A 17,267-nucleotide genomic window follows, 5' to 3' on the forward strand; every position below is an offset into this window, starting at 1 on the left:
ATTGCCATAATCCTAGACAGAAATCAATAGTGTTTTCCATCCTTACCAATGTTGTTGGTGTTGTTGTGGTGGTGCATAAACTTTGTCTATTTATATATAGAGTGCCCTCAAATGTGCATGGTGCTTAAAACAACCAAAAACAGCGTGTCCTACCAAAGGTGGACAATCTAAAATATATGTGTGTGTGTTTATGTATTTATTATTTGTTTATTTATTTACAACATTTTTACACCGCCTTTCTCACCTGTAGGGAATCAAGGCGGCTTAAAGGGTTGGCCAAATTCAATGCCCCAAAACAGAATTCAATAAAATCAATAGCACAATTACATCAATTAAATACTTAATAAAAATATTATGCAAAATTTAAAACACATAAATGTATATATAAATAATATAATATCTGTATATAGTATTAATATAATATGGCAGACAGTTTAAAATATATGTGTATGTATGTATATAGAAATAATATAATATATAAAATATAATATATAAAATAATATATATATATATATAATATGGTAGACAATGCAAAATATATGTCTGTGTATATGTATATAGAAATAATATATAATAAGGCAGACAATCTAAAATATATGTCTGTGTGTATGTATATAGAAATAATATAATATATAATAAGGCAGACAATCAAACATATATGTGTATGTATATAGAAATAATATAATATGTGCACATAATATATAAATAATATAATATAAAGGCTGGCAATCTAAAATATATGTGTGTCTGTATAAATAAATAATGTAATGTTATAATGTAACAGACATACATATATTTTAGGTTGCCTGCCTTTATATTATATTATTTAAATATAATATAAAGTCAGGCAACCTAAAATATATGTATGTTTATGTATATAGAAATAATATAAGGTGTGTATATAATATATAAATAATAATATATAATATAATATAAAGGGAGACAATCCCAAATATGTATGTATGTGTGTATAAATAATGTAATATGTGCATATCACATATAATGTAAAATTGATAATCTAAAATATGTATGTGTATGTGTATAAATAATATAGTATATATAAAGGAAGACAATCTAAAATATATGTCTGTGTATGTATATAGAAATAATATAATATATAATATGGCAGACAATCTAAAATATGTGTGTCTGTATATATAAATAATATAATGTGTGCATATAATACATAAATATAACATAAAGGCAGGCAATCTAAAATAGATGTTTGTGTAGATATATATAAATGATTTAATATGTGCACATTATGAAAGGTTTTCCTTTTCATTGCTGGAAGTGATGGCGCATTAGATTCGAGTCAATACGGTAATTCATTGCATGCAACGGCATTTGCCCAAGTTGTGTTATTTCTCAGGTGTTGCTGACCATTAGGTGCCAATGTCCTTGCAGGATCCGTCCCGGCCAGTTACCACCCGGCGGTCTCTTGCGGCTCCAGCCCCTTCCCGGCCAAGCAGGGCTTCCTCAGCTCCGTGGATGAAAAGTCCGAGGCCGGATCGGGACCCCCTCCTCCGGAGTCCAGCATGAAATACTTGTGGCTGGTAAGTGTCTGTGTTTGGCTACACAACCATCTTCTAGGTAGGAACCAGTTTGACTCGTTTGACTAGTTAAATCCCAGTTGGAAAAATCAAGAACTATCTTCCGAAGAATAATTGGATTCTAAAAGTTCCAAAACTGGTGGAAATAGACTTTTAGACATTGCTCTAAGAACTTCTCCAATCTGGATGGGCGGAGGGAGGGGTGGTCTGGATGACCTCTAGGGACCCCTCCAATCCTATGGTCCTTTTCTCCTCCCCAGCAAGAGTTCAGCCACCCGGAGAGCTTGGCCCTGACCGTGGAGGAGATGGTCAATGACCGGCGGGTGCTGGTCAAGGCCGAGATGGAGAAGTTCCAGCAAAGCAAGGAGCTCTACAGCAGCATGAAGAAGGGCAAGGTCAGCTCAAGGGCCATTTGGCCAGAAACATGATGTTTTGATGCTTAATTTGTAAAATCATAACCTAATGATGTTTAATATGCTTTTCTTTAATCCCTCCTTATTATCCAACATATTCGCTTATCCAACGTTCTGCCGGCCCATTTACGTTGGATAAGTGAGACTCTACTGTAACAATAATAATAACTACTATTCAGAGTTTCCCAAATGGAAGTTTCTCCACTATATACAATCCGGAAATATCTGTGTATGTGTAAAAAGAAAGAGATTACAGTAGAGTCTCGCTTATCCAACGTAATCGGGCCGGCAGAACCTTGGATAAGCAAATATGTTGGATAATAACGAGAGATTAAGGAAAAGCCTGTTAAACATCAAATTAGGTTATGATTTTACAAATGAAACACCAAAACATCATGTCATGCAACAAATTTGACAGAAAAAGTAGTTCAATACCCAGTAATGCTATGTAGTAATTACTGTATTTATTAATTTAGCACCAAAATATCACGGTGTATAGAAAACATTGACTGCAAAAATGGCTTGGATTATCCAGAGGCTTGGATAAGCGAGGCTTGGATAAGTGAGACTCTACTGTAATAATAATAATAATAATAATAATAATAATAATAATAATAATAATAATAATTTGTGATATGAAATCCAGCATGTCTATCTTGTTTGGTGTGTCATACAATAAAATAATAATAATATCCTACAAAAATGCGTTGGATAATCCAGAATGTTGGATAAGTGAGACTCCACTGTAATTATAAATTATATAAAATATATACTGCATGTAAATATAAAATATATGCAGTTATAAGTATATATCTACAACGCGAGTGTTGGGTAAGTGAGACTCTATATCTATTTCTGGTTTGCAACAAGGTGCAGAAGGCATATTGAAAGACATAGCTATACATGAGAAATAGTCTTATCATGAGAAGAGTATAGAGGGATGCATCCACACTATAGAATTGATGCAGTTTGGTACCACTGTGCTACCTCTGGATCTTCTTTCTTTAGATCTGTTGCTGCTGCAAGACCAAGTTTGCCCTCTTCTCCTGGCCGCCCACCTGCCTCTTCTGCAAAAGGTGAGCTGGGGGCGGGGCCTGCCTTGGATTGACAGGTGTGGGGCGGGACTAAGGCGCTTATTATTCTATCCTTCCATGCGCAATCTTATTTTCTTCTATTGTTTTCAGGTCTGTCTGTGGTTCTTGCAGCCTGAAGGTAAGAGCAACTCCTTTCCCTCTTTCTTGTCCCCAATCCTTTTCTTCGCTCCATCTTCTGAAGCCCATTTCTTTGCCTTTAGATCAAGATGCCTTCCAAGAAGCTGGCCCACATCCCGGTCTATGCCTTGGGCTTCGAGACCCTGCCGGGCTCATTGGGGCCCAAGGCACCCCCTTTCCGGAAGAAGGAGACCTTCCAGTAAGTGTTAACAAACCGGCAAGGCTTGCTAGAGTTGGAAGGGACCCCCAAAGGTCATCCAAACCAACCCTTTCCTTCCAGGCAGGAAGGCACAATCACATTGGCCTTTTGAGATGCTGCATCACACTGTTGACTCATGTGATAGACACCAGGCGCCACCCAGTCCAGTCCCTTTGCCTTATAGGAATGCTCAATCCAAGCCCTCCCGACAGATGGCCATCCTGCCTCTGATTAAAAACCGCCAGAGAAGGGGTCCATCATCATCATGAAATATAATGATAGCTTCCTAGAGCAATGGTGGGCAACCTTTTGTGCTTGGTGTGTCAAAATTCACCAAAAAACCTAGCATGACTTGGGTGGTGTGTCACTTTGAGAAAAAAAACACCATAATTTCACAATATGTATAGTTTAAATAACAAAAAATTATAATTGTAATATATAACGGCGCTCCATACAGTCATGCCAGCCACATGACCTTGGAAGTGTCTATGGACAACGCCGGCTCTTTGGCTTAGAAATGGAGATGAGCACCAACCCCCAGAGTTGGATACAAATCGACTTAACATCAGGGGAAACCTTTACCTTTTAATATATAATTGTATTTAATAAATCAAACAACTATTTACTACCATTTTTCCATGTACCACAATCTATGGTACCTCTTGCAGTTTCCACGCTTACTTCTCTCTATTCTAATTTCAATGTAGTCATGAATAATATAATAATAATATAATAGCAATAATATGATAATATACTACAATAATAATAGAATTATATATATATATATTATACACACACGCGCGCGCGCATAATGTGCATAATTTCCATGGAGTAAACAACAAAACCACTGGACCAAATCACACCAAATTTGGCCACAAAAGACATAGTCATCCAATCAATCTGCATGTGGCAGCAAAAATGGCTAAGTGTGTCAGTGCTGACACGCGTGTCATAGGTTGGCCATCACTGTCCTAGACCATCATCACCATCATCATCATCATCATCATCATCATTAGCCGTCCTTGGGGCCCTTGTGGATGACCAGAACATCTAGAAATGGCAGTTTTTCTTCCTTTTTCCCCCCATGGTGAATTGGATGTTTGGGTGGATGCTGTTGAGGTGGTCCAGGAAACCATGAAATGAACAAAATCTGGCTACCAGTATTATAAAACGCAAAAATCAGAACAGTAGATGGGAAGCAACACTCTGAGGGCAGAGGAGCCCCAAGGACGGCTAATGACTCTGAACAAAGGATGCCCCCAGGCAAGAGACAAACCTTTCCAATGCTAATTAGGGTGATTAACTGAAACATTAGCGCTTAACTCTTGTCACACCCTGGACTCTCCACAGATATAGGACTCTCCACAGGGTCTATTCCCATCCCAATTTGCACTTCCAGAATTTGCAGCACTTTATCAGTCACCTTGTGTTTACAATATTTATATGGTGCACCTTACCCAGTCTACTTTTACAATCTCTCAGTTTTAATCCATGTTTTTATTAGTTCTTGTTTTTTATTAGCTAATGTTTTATTTTATTTTTTATTTTTTTTATTGTGCAAGTTGTTGTCTATTGCTGTGTTTTATACTGCTACTGTTTTTATTCGGGCTTGGCCCCATGTAAGCCGCCCTGAGTCCCCTCCGGGGAGATAGAGGCAGGGTATAAAAATAAAGTTATTATTATTATTATTATTATTATTATTATTATTATTATTATTATATATTTACCTTCCTCGCCTAGTTTATCCATGCCTCATAACCTCTGAGGATGCCTGCCATAGATGTGGGCGAAACGTCAGGAGAGAATACTTCTGGAACATGGCCACACAGCCCAAAAGACATACAACAACCCTGAAACTCTATAAAGTTTCTAGAAATAAAATCTCATTTTAAAAAATTAAAAATATTGTATTACATTATAATATTACTATCAATATGATAGTAGTCCAGAGTTGGAAAGGACCCCAAAGATCATTCAGTCCAACCCGCTCCTGCCAGGCAGGAAGAGACAATCGAAGCCCTCCTGGCAGATGACCATCCAGCCTCTGCTTAAAAGCCTCCAGCCTAGCTTCTAACGCAGAGGTCCTCAAACTTTTAAAGCAGAGGGCCGGTTCACAATCCTTCAGACTGTGGGGGGGGGGCCGAATTATCATTTGGAGGGAAAAAAACCAACAAATTCCTATGCACACTGCACATGTCTTATTTGTAGTGCATAATAACAACAACAATGAAAACAATTGTAACCAACATAAACCTATCAGGTTTTCAATGGGAAGTGTGGGCCTGCTTCTGGCCAATGAGATAGTCAAGTTAATTAGGATTGTTGTTGTTGTGTGCCTTCAAGTCATGTCAGACTTTGGGCAAGCCTAAGTCTAAAATTATTTATTTATTCATTCATTTACTACATTTATTTATTACATTTATATCCCACCCTTCTCACCCCGAAGGGGACTCAGAGCAGCTGTATGTACATACAATATATTATATTATTAGCATAGCACAATATTAGCATTATATATTACTATATTGAACTATACCATATTATTATTAGTAATATTACATTTAATATATAATATATAATTAATATTATTATATGGTATTATTAGTATTATATTGTATAACAATTATATGTATATACAATATATTATATTATTTAAAATGATATAAAAATATAATATTATAAAACTGAGGGCGGGGGCCAGGTAAATGACCTTGGAGGGCCGCATCCGGCCCCCGGGCCTTAGTTTGGGGACCCCTGTTCTAACGCTTCTCCTTTTGCAAAAGCCCCTTGCAGGGCACCCGCTGGCGGAGCGTGGAGGAGGAGTTCCCCTACATCTACGCCCACGGCTCGGTGCTCAAGGACGTCTGCTCCGACTGCTCCGGCTTCGTCACGGACGTGGTCAGCTCCAGCCGCAAGAGCGTGGACATCCTCAACACCGCCACGCCCGACCGGAGGAGCCGCAAGACCCAGTCCCTCTACATCTCCTCCAGCTAGGCCCCCGACACCATGGCCCCCATCGTCCCCAAGCCTTTGGGTCACAATCTGCACCGAAAGAGGAGCTGGAGAGGAAGCGCCAACGTCTCTGCTTTCTTGCATCCACTCCGACACCCATCGTCCCCGTCTCTGCCTGTGCTGTGTCTCCAATGCACCAGAGAGGGAAAGGAGTCAAATTCTTTTTTGGGTTCGGAAAGGAAGCCTCAACCTCTCCGCTTTCTATCTTCCTTGCATCCACTCCGACACCCATCATCCCCACCCGCCTGCATCTGTGTATACGTCCGTGTATATATATACATATCGATAGACACTCTATATTTATTATCCACGGATCCACTTGCTCCTGTCTTTCCTCCCTTGCGCCCCAGCCCTCTGCACATGCTCTATGGAAATGGAGAAGACCAAGAATAGTGTTTTATGTGTTGTCGAAGGCTTTCATGGCCGGGATCACAGGGTTGTTGTATGTCTTTCGGGCTGTGTGGCCATGTTCCAGAAGCATTCTCTCCTGACGTTTCGCCCACATCTATGGCAGGCATCCTCTCAGGCATCCTCTCAGGCTTAAGCGGCTGAGAGGGAAAAGGAAAGGGCCTGAGAGGATGCCTGCCATAGATGTGGGCGAAACGTCAGGAGAGAATGTTTCTGGAACATGGCCACACAGCCCGAAAGACATACAACAACCCAATAGTGTTTTAAATGGGCTGCATTCCTTTCATTGGCGTATGGAGATTCTGGTCAAATTCCCCTTTCTTCTTCCTTTCCTTCCCTCCCTTGGGCCCCAGCCCTCTGCCCATGCTCTATAAAAATAAACTTTACCCATGCTTTGGCCAGGTCAGGCTTCAAAGGAAGCAATTGCTGTTTGTGCCAATCTACTTGCCCAGCTTGTCGCTGTTTTCGTTGCCTCTGGACTTCAACACATGCCTTACGGACCCTGAAATAATAATAATCCACAATTAGACGGAAGGAGAAGATTCCTCCTTGCCTCCCTCTTCCTTAGAAGTCCTCCCAGCAGCCGATGTTTTATACGCTGCCTGCACTGTATAGAATTGTAAATAAAATTGAAAGCGAACCAAACCTGACAGTGTTGCCCTTTTTTCCTTTAATAAAGTAATATTTATTTTGTAACAAAATGCTTTCTAAAAAGCCGGTAGGCTGTTAGGAATTGTGGGAGTTGAAGTCCAAAACACCTGGAGGGCCCAAGTTGGCCCAGGCCTGTCTTAAGCGATCCTTTTGCTGTTTTAGCAGCAAATTGACAGAAAAAGCAGTTCAATACACGGTAACGTTATCTAGTAATTACCGTATTTACAATCTAGCAATGTATTGAAGACGTTGACTACAAAAACAGACACCAAATATATCAGATACCTCTCCACTCTACACACTCTTTCGCAAGCACACGTATGTGAGAGGCGAGGGTATACTGTTTGATTTTAGATTTTCTTTTAAAATGGTAGCTGCCACCAACCTAAAATGTCTTTAGGATTTTTGTTATTAAATGTGTCTGAGGCAAATGTCTCCCATTCCCTGCCCACACTGTTTCTACCCCTGTTTCCCCTAAAATAAGACATCACCAGAAAATAAGACCTAGTGGAGGTTTTGCTGAATTGCTAAATATAAGGCCTCCCCCAAAAGTAAGACCTAGCAAAGTTTTTGTTCAGAAGCATGCCCGCCGAACAGAACACTAGAGCATGCAGGATCAGTAAATGTACATACCATAAAGTGCTGTACATGGAAATATTGGTAGTAACAAGAAATTCTTGATAGGATTCACAGTTTGTCTGGTTATGCTGTTTTATGATGACAACTACTGTACAGTATATAATAAATGTTCATTTTTTTGTTCAACAATAAATGTGAATTCTTCTTCATGGAAAAATAAGACATCCCCTGAAAATAAGACCTAGAACATCTTTGGGAGAAAAAATTAATATAAGATACTGTCTTATTTTCGGGGAAACACGGTAAAAGGCAAACTGCATTGCATAATAGAGAACTATTATTTGGTGCAATAATAGGTATGAAAGATGTGTAACAGACTAATGGAACGGCCCGGGCTAAGCCTATGGTTCCCGTGATTTACCCTAATGTATGGAGTTAAATGTTTTAATTGCATTTTAATATTTTATTTTATTTAAATGGCTGTTTTTGTACTCTATTTTTTTGCCTCTGCTTTATTTATACAAGTACAGTTTATGCTTTAATGTCAGAAAAAGGTTGAGAAACCAGTCCTATGGGCTGAGCTGGACTAATTTTGTTTAATTTCTATAGATAACCAATGAAGAAATAGAGGATGATCTCACATCCAAAGAGGAGAAAGATGATTCCAGGCTGAAGGAGGAAAGTGACCGAAAGAACGAAGAGAGTCTGGAAAATGACCAGCAAAAAGGAGGAGCAGAGACCAAACAACTGGACCAAACGGTAAATGCCCCAGGATGCTGTGTTTGATGTCATTTAATAGATTTGTTTAATCATTTTATTGCTTTTAACTACTGTATATATTTAAAAATATTTTGTTTATTTCTATTTTAATATTTATTATGTGTTAGATGTTGATTCACATGTTGTTACAGCTTTTAGTGCTGGCCACTTTGATATGATAGAGAAAAAGTAGGGTAAAATAGAATAATAATAATAATAATAATAATAATAATAATAATGACGTATAATTGTGTGATAAGGTACTAAATGCCCCAGGATTTAAATACCACTTAAAAATGTGTAGTGCTCCTAGTCTGAGCCAAAAAATGAAGTACTAAGATTTCTGACCTTGTAAATGTTAATTTTTTGTTGGTTTTTAATTCAAAATATTTAAATTAAGAGGATTGGAAAGCACTGTTGTTATGCTGCTATTTATTAAGGTGAAATATAGAAGTGAATTCACTTGTAGGCTAGACTAGAAATGCCTTTGCTTTTAGATGCCAGTCCTTTCAGGGAATAAAGTCCCATAAAAACTACTTGTTATTTAAGTTTCAGCCACAGGATGGAGGCAGAGCTCTGGATTTTTTTTCCAGTTGTGCCAGTTCCTCTTGCAGTGCAACACTTGTTTTAAACCAGGTTGTCTGGTCTAAGTAGGCTGCTTATGATGTCCATTTGGCGAGATGCTGCAAACCATATGTCTCACTGTTTACTTTTATTTAATTTTTTAAAAGCCTCTTCCAAATAGCAAATCGCGCAAGAAGAAGAAGAAAAGAAAGAACAAGAAGAATGTGTTAGGTGAGACTCCGGTAAGTTGGCACCAAATTTATGAAAGGGCTATGCAGTGCCCCACTCCTGAGCACCATTCAATCTTATGTACTTTAGCTTTTATAAATGGGAGGCCACACCTCTATGGCTGTGGTGCAGGCGGGAGAGCAAGCCAGCTGCAATTAACTGCAATGAATCACTCTGACCAGGAGGTCATGAGTTCGAGGCCCGCTCGGAGCCTATGTTTGTCTTGTCTTTGTTCTATGTTAAAAGGCATTGAATGTTTGCCTATATGTGTAATGTGATCCGCCCTGAGTCCCCTTCGGGGTGAGAAGGGCGGAATATAAATGTTGTAAATAATAATAATAATAATAATAATAATAATAATAATAATAATATTGTTTCAGCCAAGGAGAAACCTCTATTCACCAGGAAGTTCCTGCAGTGGAATTGTTATTGTTACTGTTATTATTATTATCATCAAAAAGGGATATTAATGTTAATAATATTAATATCCCTTTTTTCTTTAAAAAGTGGCCCACCAGTAAAAGCAATACAATTTAAAACCTAAAAATATACAAACATTAAAATAGAATTAAACATGAACAGTATTAAAAAGAAACAAAGATCTGTTCATGGAGCAAAAACCACACCTATATTGTTCTAATTTTTGTGCACAGGGCCTTGGAGATGAAGATGATGCAGAAGACATTGAGAGCATCCTGGTGAGGATTGAGACTCCTGATGGACCTTCATGCCAGAGCCAAAGCAGGGTGCCCACAGACAGTCGGCCTCTGTTGTACGTAGAGCACAGGTAAGATATTTTTGCGTTATCCTGTTTGAAAACTTCATCACTTCATGAACTGTCAGTCTGAACAAACTGTCAGGTTCCTGAAGAGGATCAGCTGTGTTTCTATTGGAGAGATGCTTTGTTGTTAAAGGATTCTCTGAGATGACACAGTTATTTTGCTGGTATTAAAGCATTTATTGTTCATACTAACAAATACTGCTCTAAGGCTCAACATATATATATAGCTCATACAGTAATTATACCAGGGTCATACGACACACAGATCTTCTGATCCCCAGGCCTTTGTTTCTCGCAAACCATGAACAATTGATTATTTATGTCAATAAAACTTCCCAGTTCCTTCCCATTTGGTCGCTACATAGCCCTGTGTTCATTTGTCAATATCCATTTGGGTTCACCTGAACATTAGGAAGAACTACCTGATCATGAGAGCTGTTCAACAGTGGAACTCACTGCCACGGAGTTTGGTGGAGGCTCCTTTGGAGACTTTTAACTAGAGTCTGGGTGGCCATCTGTCAGGGGTGCTTTGATTGTGCTTTTCGTAAATGGCAAGGGCTTGGACTAGGTGGCCAGTATCGTCTCTTCCAATTCTATGTTTTGTCAGTGTCATGCAGACTACACATGGGATGTCATAACCAAATAACTAATGGTTGTGGCATCAACAGTCTTACCATATTTTGCAATTGTTGGCTAAGGATTCTGGAAACTGTAGTGCAGGAAGTCCCTTTTATCAGTCTGTGCTTGTGTGAACCTGTTCCTCCCTTTGTGGGAGATAGTGTTTGTCTTCCCAGCCTACATGTCTTAAGTGGTTTTAATTCTGAGAAGGAATTGTAGAACTGCAGGCCGGGAGGAAAGCGCAGCTCCATCTGAGTTCAGTGGCCTAGTAAATTACTACACTGTTTGTCCAAGAAGGGGCAGTAGGAGTGTTTTATGTCCGGACCAGTAGTTCTCAACCTTTTCTTCACCAAGGCCCCCCTTTTAAATACATTTTAGGGCCGCAGACCCGCCAAAACTCAAGATTTAAGGCACTAGGCCACATCAAATAATGATTTCAATTTTCCCATGAGGGTCCTTCAAATTTATAGAGAAGGGGATATAAATTAATCTGTTAACGCCTACACTCGTAATATAATATTTTGGTTGTAATTATTCCATACTAATTCAAAATAATAACATCAACACTAGTAATAGTTAATAATTTAACAATACTAATAGTAGTGAGAGCAGAACAGTGATAATGTCAACAGTAACAACAATAACTATCACAATAATAATGTTACTACTACTACTACAGTAGAGTCATGCTTATCCAACCTTCGCTTATCCAACATTCTGGATTATCCAACACAGTCTGCCTTTTAGTAGTCAGTGTTTTTATAGTCAATGTTTTCAATACATTGCAATGTTTTGGTGCTAAATTTGTAAATACATTAATTACTACATAATGTTACAGTATATTGAACTGCTTTTTCTGTTGATTTGTTGTAAAACATGATGTTTTGGTGCTTAATTTGTAAAATCATAATGTAATTTGATGTTTAATAGGCTTTTCCTTAATCCCTCCTTATTATCCAACATTTTCACTTATCCAACATTCTGCCGGCCCGTTTATGTTGGATGAGTGAGACTACTGTACTACTACTTCTACTGGTACATTTCCCACCCAGCTACTCTCATAACTGACTTCCAGCTCTGACTGTTTTTAATAGAGGCAATAGGTTAAAACAGCCAAGTTTTCCAAAAGAGGTGTGGAAAATGAAGATTATGTTCCATTTCCCTTTCTGGCTTGCTTTCATTCCTTCACTTGTTTGTTTATTCAGATTTATCTGTAAAAGATCATGATATTTCTTCATGGGCCCCCCAGGGCTCCTTGAGCCCCAGGTTAAGAACCAGTGTTCCAGATCAAGGGAAGGAGATCATCAGTTGCAAGGCGTGTGGCTTCGTTGATGGCTCTGCCCTTCCTTGTTGTTGTTTTTGTTCTGTTCTAAATGATTTAAGGTAGCATTTGGCTTTAAATTAGAAATAGATCCAGAGTTCTTAGAAGATCACAAGCTAAACATGTGTGGACAATGTGATGTAGCAGCCAAAAAAAGCCAATGCAATTCCCGGCTGCATCAACAGGAGATTAGTGACCAGATTAAGAGAAGTCCTTGTCCCACTCTACTCTGCTTTGGCCAGACCTCACTTCTGTGTCCAGCTCTGATCAAAGCTATTCAAGAAGGAAAACAGTCTATCTGAAAGGGATCTAGGAGTCTTCTTAGACCACAAGCTCAACATGAGGCAACATTGTGATATAGTAGCAAAAAAGCCCAATGTGATTCTAGGCTGTATGAAGAGGAGGCTAGTCCTAGTCCAACTCTGTCCCCAGAATAATACCCGATTCCAATTCTGGGCAAAGCCATTCAAGGAGATGGACAAGATGTAAGGAGTCCAGAGAAGGCTGACCAAAATATCAGAAGGTCTGGAAACTATGAGAAGTGGCCTGAAGATCTGGAGATGCTTAGTTTGGAAAGGTCTTGGAAAGAAATCACCAGGTCCTGAAGAAGAACAAAAGGATGAGTATGTGATCTCGGAGAAGAATGTGAGGTGATGTGATGCAACCCACTTTAAACATCTGAAGGGAATACCATCAGAAGATAATTTGAATTGCAAGAAAAAGGCTTACGCATAAACATTGGGAAGAACTTTCCTATAAGAACTGTTCAATAGTGGCATAGGTTGCCTTTGAGAATGAAAAACTCTCTGATCAGACAATCATAAATAAAACGAAAACAATCCAGAGAGGCAGCCAGTGCTTTTAAGATAAACATCTCCAATCTATGCTTGTTCTCAGATGGCCTTCTCCCAACTTTTTCCACCTTGAAATAAGTGAAAGTAATCCCGTCCAAGGCTTGTTAGATTGCAATTCCCAACATCCCACAATTGGCTACTACCCTGTTTCCCCGAAAATAAGACATCCCCTTAAAATAAGACCTAGTAGAGGTTTTGCTGAATTGCTAAATATAAGGCCTCCCCTGAAAGTAAGACCTAGCCAAGTTTTTGTTTGGAAGCATGCCCACCAAACAGACCACCAGAGCATGCAGGATCATTAAATGTACATACCATAGATTGTTGTATATGGAAATAATGGTAGTAACAAGAAATTCCTGATAGGATTCACAGTTTGGTGATGCTTGTTTGTGATGACAACTACTGTACAGTATATAATAAATGTTCATTTTTTTGTTCAACAATAAATGTGGATTCTTCTCTGTGGAAAAATAAGACATCCGCTGAAAATAAGGCCTACTGTATCTTTAGGAGCAAATATTAATATAAGACACTGTCTTATTTTTGGGGAAACAGGGTAGGCCTGCTGGGAAATGCGGTTCAAAACAAGCCCCCCTTTGATGCCCATTTTACTCTGTAAGAGTCTCAGAGCAAGGACCCAGTCCTTCTCTTCCTTGCAGTGCTGACGGCACATTTGTAACTAATCCATTGTTCCTAAATAAATAATAAGATGGGTTTGTATTATGCCTTTTCCAGGAACCTGAACCCAGAAACTGAGCTGAAGAGATATTTTGGGGCCCGAGCCGTTCTTGGCGATCAGAGGTGAGTCCAAGCCTGGAAATGAAGACACGTTTTTTGTTGTGCTTTAGAAAACACACAATTGAGTTGAGATGTTCAAAGCTGAGGAATTGTGAACTTTGAGCCAAGAGAGAGAACTGACAGAAAGCTGGGCAGTCCCCAAAAGCTCAAAGGGAGTCTTTTTCCCACAAAAGCATCAGTGTCTCTTTAGAAAGAGGGTCTGATTTGGAGTTTTGCTTTTTCTTAAATATATGCTTGTGCTCCTTTGTGCACCCAGCTGCCACCATGAGAGGCCTGGATGTGGGTTTGTCCTCGTAGGTGATGTGGATGCGTTTGAAAGGAGGAGACTGTGGTGGCAGCTTCTCTGAGGACAGGATTCCGGTCAGAGAAGTTCCCAGGGAAAGCAAAAGGCCACACGAAGCCCCAAAGGCGGGAGGGGCATGGCGCGATTGTGCATGATAAAAAGTAAACACTAGCAGAGAGGCCATTCTTCAAAAGGCTCTTCTTGCCAACTTTTAACCTTAATTTGTACTTGTATGAATGTAATAATTGTAGAAGCATAGAATCGTAGAGTTGAAAGTAATCCTCAGGGACCATCCAGTACCATACTCTGAGGCAATAAGTTCCACTGATAGTTTTGAGTCCTGATTTCAAATGTCATGTCCTGCGCCCTTGGGGAAAGTGCCTTTTGGGGTCTACAATTTCCAGAATCCATCACTCAGCACAGACAGTACCAATTCTGGGCAGGAGATTTTGAAAGTTGCAGTTCAAAAAACTTCTCAGGCAGGGACAGAGGGAAAACAGCTGCCCTTTCCCTCCTGTTGCTCTGTCTAGGTTGTAGGGTGGGCAGCTGAGGCCAGGCTGGGGCCATTTTTTCGCGAGTAGGAACACCCCCTAATGATTGCAAAAGCTTCAAAAGAGAGCAAAGGAATCGAAGTAAATAATAAAATTAATAAATACTGTATAGACCGCCCAGTCCCCCTGAGGGGACTCAGAGCAGTTTACATACAAAAAAGGCAAACATTCAATGCTGTAAACAGAGTGGCCAGAAATAGAAGTTTTAAGGTATTTTTTGGCTGTTCAAAATATCAACATGCCAGTATTTTTCTTCTTAGTGTTCTTGTGATGGCATTTTAACCCTCAAGCTCCTTGGGGCCTCCATAATTGAAGGAGTCCCTCTCTTTAGTTGTTTTTTGCTAGTGAGGAAGAGGGCCTTCCTGGTTGGAAACATATTGCAGCCATATGGGGTCAAATGCAAAGATTCAAGGACCCATGTAGAATATAAAGCACAGCATGAGTACAGCCATTATGATGTTCATACTCCAGGAAAATTCTCGCTGTCCTTTGCCCTTCCACCCCTTCTCATTGCTTGGACCCCTGTTTTCTTTTTCTCAGGCAGCGTCAGTACGTCCGCAGCACATGGCTGACAGTCCCCAAGAGCACCTGGCCTCGCCACAGCAAGACAGGTGAGCAGTTTTGCCACATCTCTCAGGTAACTGGGGCATTCCTGTTGGTTCCAAAGCTTGTGTTACAAGCAGCCTGAGATTTGATTTCCTTAGCAGAGGCTTTAGTGTGCAATGTTTTCCACCACATGGATAGCACAAAGGGCTTTCTCAAGGTACGGGTCTCTTCCCAAGAGATTGCTGGCTGGCTAGTCCCTCTTGAAAAGATCCGCTGCTTGAATGGAAATGTCTAGAGTCAATGATGATGGTAAATGAAGATTGACAAGTTAATTCAGTTGATGGAGGAGAAGTATCTGTCTAACCTTAAGAGAGATTGGAGATGTATTGATTAATATAGGATTGTGGGATTGACAAGCAACATGCCACTAAAGGTGATTGTATAATATTTCTTAAAGGGAGTAGACTAGTCAGAACTAAAAAAATCAGGCCGAGAGTGAGAGATCTGTAGATTAGTTAGATTAGTTTTTACGTTTGTTCATTAGCTTTTGTGTGCTTTGTGTATTGATTTGACTTAGTAGTTTTGTTAGCTGTTGTGAGTTAGTGTTTTATATTAAGAAAAAAATACTTGTTTTATGTGTTTGATGCATTTTGTTTGTCGCATATATCTTTGTATGATGTGCTTGTCTCATTGAATAAAAATTAATTAATTTTTTTAAAGAAAAGAACTGCTGCTGGTAGAAACTTCTCAAAATGGTTGTTTGAATATACAAGCTTCTCTACGGCTCTTCCCTTTCCATGCAAAATATCCCAAATGACCAACAAGGAAGTGGTTTTCTGGCCCCTTTCGGTTTCATTGGGAGTGGGGATTCTGGGAGCAAGAGTTAACCCACCCAGATCACCAGCTTTGCATCCAAGATGTGGGTCAACAAAACAGCAGGATTTTTTTTATGACAAGCAAATAATGATAGCCAGCACCCTCTGGTTCCAACAGAACTCTCTCTCTCTCCTTGTTGCCCAGGTATCTCTATGGCGCTGCTGGAGACCAAGCGGGGGATCCAGCACTTTGCCTTTGAGCACAGCAGAGAGTACCAGCAAGTCCAGTTCAAGTTCTTGGACGCTGTGGAGTCCATGGACCCTAATAACCTTGTCGTAAGTTCTTGACTTGGCCAGTTTGCAGCAACAACATATGCAGCTGCTTTCTCCTTGTTAGCACCTGGTTTCTATGCTTGATGGGGAAGATCAGGCCGATGATCCAGCTACTGCAGGGGGAGCCTGTGGCAATTGCGTCTGGAGATCTATGTAAGCCTGAGCCATCTATCAACCCATGGAAGGCCCCTCAGATTAACCATTCTGTGCTTTGTGGCAAGCAGAACCATCTGACTGTGCCTCCAAAGCTCCGGAGGGTCCCAGAGTTCTGATCCCATTATCACGTCTGGACATGGAGGCCTCACGTGATATTTCAGCTTCTCATCACAAAGCACAGAACAGTCCTGCAGGACAGCCTCAGGCACCGTTTTCTTTGTCAGAGGAGAGTGAGTTTTGGGTGTTTCAAAGAGAGAAGAAAAGAATGCCAATCTCTACAGCAGAGGTGTCAAACTTGTGGCCTTCCAGCTGTTTGGGCCTCCGACGCTCAGAAGCCCCTATTGCCAGCTTGTCTAATGGCCAGGAATTTTGGGAGCTGGAGTCGAAAACTCATGGAGGGCTGTAAGTTTGACACTACTGACCTACAATGTCTGCAAAAGGAGGAGGAGAAATGCACGTATGTGGGTGTCCCATTGGTCCTGTAGGAGGACAAATAGGCAAGAAAGCATCACACAATGGTTCCTTGAGACAGGACCACAGGCAATTGATGCTAAGTTTTTAAGAATTGTTAAGTGATATTTACATTTTATTGTTATTGTTTTAATTATTGTTTCACTGTTTTATTTATTGTTTT

At 39.9% G+C, this 17,267-nt stretch overlaps 1 protein-coding gene and 1 pseudogene across 3 annotated transcripts in view; both read left to right on the forward strand.

Moving 5' to 3' along the window:
• The window catches only part of LOC100563696 (protein spire homolog 2), a 28,348-nt gene extending 20,907 nt beyond the window's left edge, over window positions 1-7,441 (forward strand). For all 3 annotated transcript variants that reach the window (XM_062966991.1, XM_062966989.1, XM_062966990.1), the window contains 6 exons: window positions 1,408-1,556; window positions 1,814-1,948; window positions 2,975-3,042; window positions 3,151-3,178; window positions 3,261-3,376; window positions 6,160-7,441. In XM_062966991.1, coding sequence (XP_062823061.1) covers window positions 1,408-1,556; window positions 1,814-1,948; window positions 2,975-3,042; window positions 3,151-3,178; window positions 3,261-3,376; window positions 6,160-6,370 — 707 coding nt within the window. In that variant the 3' untranslated portion in view covers window positions 6,371-7,441. The remainder of the gene's footprint in view (window positions 1-1,407; window positions 1,557-1,813; window positions 1,949-2,974; window positions 3,043-3,150; window positions 3,179-3,260; window positions 3,377-6,159) is intronic.
• LOC134295049 (ribosome quality control complex subunit TCF25-like) overlaps window positions 6,383-17,267 on the forward strand; it is a 33,220-nt pseudogene continuing 22,335 nt past the window's right edge.

Source organism: Anolis carolinensis, unplaced genomic scaffold (genome assembly GCF_035594765.1).
Source record: "Anolis carolinensis isolate JA03-04 unplaced genomic scaffold, rAnoCar3.1.pri scaffold_68, whole genome shotgun sequence".
In the NCBI taxonomy this organism is placed as follows: domain Eukaryota; kingdom Metazoa; phylum Chordata; class Lepidosauria; order Squamata; family Dactyloidae; genus Anolis; species Anolis carolinensis.